General features: G+C 43.4%; 1 protein-coding gene across 1 annotated transcript; it reads right to left on the reverse strand.

Annotated features, from left to right (window-relative positions):
- Window positions 1–2,521: 2,521 nt before the first annotated feature.
- On the reverse strand, window positions 2,522–3,250 carry LOC142775563 (uncharacterized). The gene has a single exon (XM_075877021.1). It carries the CDS (start codon window positions 3,248–3,250, stop codon window positions 2,522–2,524), a length of 729 nt encoding a protein of 242 aa, XP_075733136.1.
- Between the last annotated feature and the right edge of the window lie 1,250 nt (window positions 3,251–4,500).

A 4,500-nucleotide genomic window follows, 5' to 3' on the forward strand; every position in this document is an offset into this window, starting at 1 on the left:
TGCGCGTGTCGTTCCCATTCCGAAAAAGGGCGACGCAGCACAAGTAACCAATTATCGACCCATTTCATTAACGTCCACGTGCTGCAAATTAGTCGAACATACTGTTGCTAAAGAAATATCAAAGTTTCTAAATGATAACAATATACTTTCTCCTCACCAGCATGGTTTTTGCAAAGGGGGGTCGACTGTAACACAATTAACGACAATTATTCACTACTTTGCTAGTACACTTAACAAGTCGAGCCTAATCGACGTGATATTTCTGGACTTTAAGAAAGCGTTTGATCTTGTTCCTCACAGTAAATTTATTGAAAACTGCAGTCAATTAACCTTCCCGCATACATAGTTAACTGGGTAGCAGCTTATCTGTATAATCGCAAACAGTTTGTATCAATTGGTAATTACTCTTCTAATGAACTTTCAGTAACGTCTGGAGTACCCCAGGGTAGTGTTTTGAGACCTTTACTATTTCTAATATATATAAATGACATCGTTAACGAAATTTTTCCCCTATTCAAACTAGGCTATTCGCAGACGATTGTATAAAGTTTAATGAAGTTTGTTCTCCTAATGATCAATTAATGCTTAATTCTAATCTTCAAAACATCTTGTCGTGGTGCGGGCGATGGGGTATGGAATTGAACAAGAAAAAAACAGTGTAAATGTCTATAACAAAAAAAATAATATGATGTCGTTTGCTTATAACCTAGGATCTACACCGCTCACCAAAGTAAACCAAAAGAAGTATCTTGGAATCATGATAACTAGGGACCAAAGTTGGAATAACCACATTTCCAACATATCTAACTCCTCCTTCAAAAAACTGTGTATCCTCAGGCACAAACTAAAGCGCACTCCTCATTATACTAAAATGCTAGCCTACAATTCACTCATTCGCCCGAAACTAGAATATGCAAGCATCGTATGGGATCCCTACACAAAAACTAACATAAACGCTCTAGAGATGATTCAACGCAGAGCACTTAGGTTCATTTTTTCTAAATATAGAATAACTGACTCTCCCACTAGCCTAATGAAACAATATAATATCCAGACACTTCAGCTTCGAAGGATAATACACAGGCTAAAATTTCTCTACCAACTGAAAAACAACTCTTTCTCTCTGAACCCACACGCGTATGTGACACCACTTGCAGCACGTCGAACACGGCATCGTCACGAATTTTCTTTAACACCATATAAGACCAGAACTAACCTTTTCAAATATTGTTTCTTTCCGCGCACTATAAACGATTGGAATAATCTGCATTCATCACAACTAATAAGCGCAGATTCCATTGAACATATATCTACTTCATGTTTCGCCTTTGCCATGTTGGTTAATCTTCATTTCTTATTTTTAGTGTTCCTTTTTTTTTTGTATTTCAATTCTTTTTTTGTATTTCAAGTGTCTTGCGGGGGTATAGGCAAATGTTTATGCGCATGCAATGTGTTCTTACTTCTGTTATTTCTTTCTGACGTTGTTTTCAATAATTATGTTTTTCGTATTTCTTCAGTGTACATCTTACTTAGTTGTAACTTTCTCCTTTCATTTTTTTGTTATTGCTGTTCATGCATATATATATATATATATATATATATATATATATATATATATATATATATATATATATATATATATTCATGTTTTCGCCCTCCTGCTTGGACCCAAATAGGGTCTGCAGTATTGTATAAATAAATAAATATAATAAAATAAAGAAGAATGTGACATTTTGTATGCCTCAAAATACACTGATGTTCTTGATTCTGTCTCCTGTGGGGTTTTGTCGATGCCAAACATGTCTGCACAGTCCATGTACAGTTTTATTTATGTTTCATGCAATGCAGCAAATAAAAACAAACTTTCTGCTGTATGGTAAATGTTCGATGAAGCAATCTCTGTGCGAATTACAACATAGGTGACAAGTTGCTAGAGGTGCTTTTTCCACGTTATACAGAATTACGTGGTTGCATCAACAAAGAAACGGATAAAAATCGGTTCCAAGGTAACACACAATACTGCATTTATGCCCTGCTGAGTATACTTATTTTGTTTTGGTATAACTAATTTCTTCAGTCATTTTTTGTTTTCTGTCTATGCTGAGCATCTTCTGATACACACTGGGGCAAAAACATCCTGCATCTTCAGCTTCAATCAATTTTTTTACAGCACTGCGTGCTCTACAAAAATTACGTACAGTAGCCTATATCAAGATGGTACTGTGCTCCATTTCCTAAGACTGAATTCTGCCATGCAGTTTCTTTATGAAAAAGAAATTACATGTGTAGATTACCTGATGGCCAGGTGGTAGTGACTACCGTGAACAGTAGGCCATCAGGCCCACGAAGAACACGAGAACATGTTGAGCCCTTAGCCCAGAACGAACTGTGTTTTATTATTCCCAAAACAGCCACCCCTCCGCTGTGCCAGGCTTGCACAGCTCAACACAACTATCAGCGCCGCGTGGGGGCGCTGCATTTGAACCAACATTGTAACACTCCTCCCCTCTTAGGAGGAAGACTAAGGGGAGTACCTATTCACCGGTTTCCTAGTTCTTGTGCCACGTCGCAACTTCGGCGTGCTAGGCGTAGGCACGACAGAGTCACTGCTCACATGCACACCACTGTTGAGCGCAGTCCCGTCACTCTCCGTGGCACAGCTACTCCCAGAGAAGCTAGTTCCAGGTAGATGTTCCTGATGAGGCACTTCTGGAACAGCTGGCGCATGATGAAGCGGCGACTCCAACTGTGGTGGAGCTGCAGCGATAGCAGTTTCAGGAGAGGCCAATGTTTCTGTCTGCACAAGGCGCAAGTGGTCGCTGTGTCGGTTTCCCAAGGTGCCATCTTCAAAACGGACACTGGCTGGTGCTGGAGTGACGTCCACGACACTGGCAGGCACCCAGGGTGTGCCCCTGCTAAAGTTTCGCGCGTACACATCACCTGGCTGCAGTGATGGAGCCCGCCGGGACCCTCTGTCAGCATACAACTTCTGCTTGAGTTGTTTTAGGAATACAGATGCCTGCAGGCTTGGCCTGAAGACATCGAACGGAGTCTTGAACATTCTTCCTGTCAAGAGTTCACACGGTGGCCGACCTGTCACTTCATGTGGTGTGGTCCTATAGTGGAACAGAAACCTGGAGATCTGCGTTTGGAAGTTCCCAGAACCAGAGTTCTTGAGTTTGTTCTTCACAGTTTGTACAACTCTTTCAGCTGCATCATTTGAGGCAGGGTGATACGGCGGTACCAGCATGCGGCGTATTCCATTTTGGGTTAAGTACTCAAGGTCTCAAGGTACTGGGCACTGGTGAAGGCAGGATTGTTGTCTGAAACTGACATCAGGCAGGCCATGCTGAGCGAATGCAATTCTTAATGCAGAAATGGTAGCTTCTGCAGATGTGGAAGACACAGGAAAGACTTCTATCCCCTTTGAGAACGCATCCACAATAACCAAGAATGTGTGACCTAGAAATGATCCCCCAAAATCAATGTGAAGCCTTGACCAGGGTCGCTGTGTAAAAGGCCACGGCGTCTGCTGAACCGGCTGTGCAGCTCGATGTCGAGTCTGGCACGTAGCGCAGCTCTTCACGCTGTTGGCAATATCATTTTCAATGCCTGGCCACCAAACATGGCTCCTGGCAATCATCTTGCTCTTCTCGATACCCGGGTGGCTGGCATGAAGAACACCAAAAACTCGGGCCTGCAATGACTTTGGGATCACTACTCTTGATCCCCAGAGTAGGATACTTTCATGGAGACTGAGTTCTGAGCTTCTGGTATTGAAAGGGTTCCACTCTGGTCCTACTGGGAGGCTTTCTCCTTTCAGAATGGCAAGAACAACATGGCCCAGAAGTGGGTCATTTCGTGTGGCTTGGGCCACAACACCTGGTGAAAGGAGTCTCGGATATGCCTCCTCTAGCAAGAAGATTTCAACAGGTCGTGGTAATGCAGTAGTGTCAGTTGGCAGAGGCAGTCTACTAAGAGCATCAGCGTGGCGGAGCTTTTTGCCAGGCTTGTATACAAGTTCGTACTTGTAAGCAGACAGCTTCAGAGCCCACCTGACTACTCGAGGCGAATCTTGCACGGGAACAGGCTTGTTGGCACCCAGCAGCCCAAGAAGTGGCTTGTGGTCAGTGTGTGCTTCGAATGATATGCCCCACAAGTACTGGTGGAACCGATCCACACCAAACACTAAAGCAAGTGCCTCCTTGTCGAGTTGACTGTAGTTTTGTTCTGCCTTTGACAAGCTCCTCGAGGCAAAAGCAATGGGATGTTCCCCGCCATCAGCATCTTTGTGCGCCAGAACGGCACCTATACCATAAGGCGATGCGTCACAGCTGAGGCAAACAGGCCTGGTAGGGTTGAAATGCACAAGAACTAGAGCTGATGTCACCAAGTGCTTGCAGGCAATGAATGCATCTTGTTGTTCATGTCTCCACTCCCACTTCTTCCCTTCACAAAGAAGTAAGTGCAGTGGATGAAGGAGTGACGAAAGATTGGGTA

This window comes from Rhipicephalus microplus, chromosome X (genome assembly GCF_043290135.1).
Source record: "Rhipicephalus microplus isolate Deutch F79 chromosome X, USDA_Rmic, whole genome shotgun sequence".
Taxonomy (NCBI): domain Eukaryota; kingdom Metazoa; phylum Arthropoda; class Arachnida; order Ixodida; family Ixodidae; genus Rhipicephalus; species Rhipicephalus microplus.

Bases quoted from the DNA above. Each gene is read 5' to 3' on its own strand.
- LOC142775563 (XM_075877021.1), bottom strand. From the start codon at position 3,250: ATGCTGGTACCGCCGTATCACCCTGCCTCAAATGATGCAGCTGAAAGA.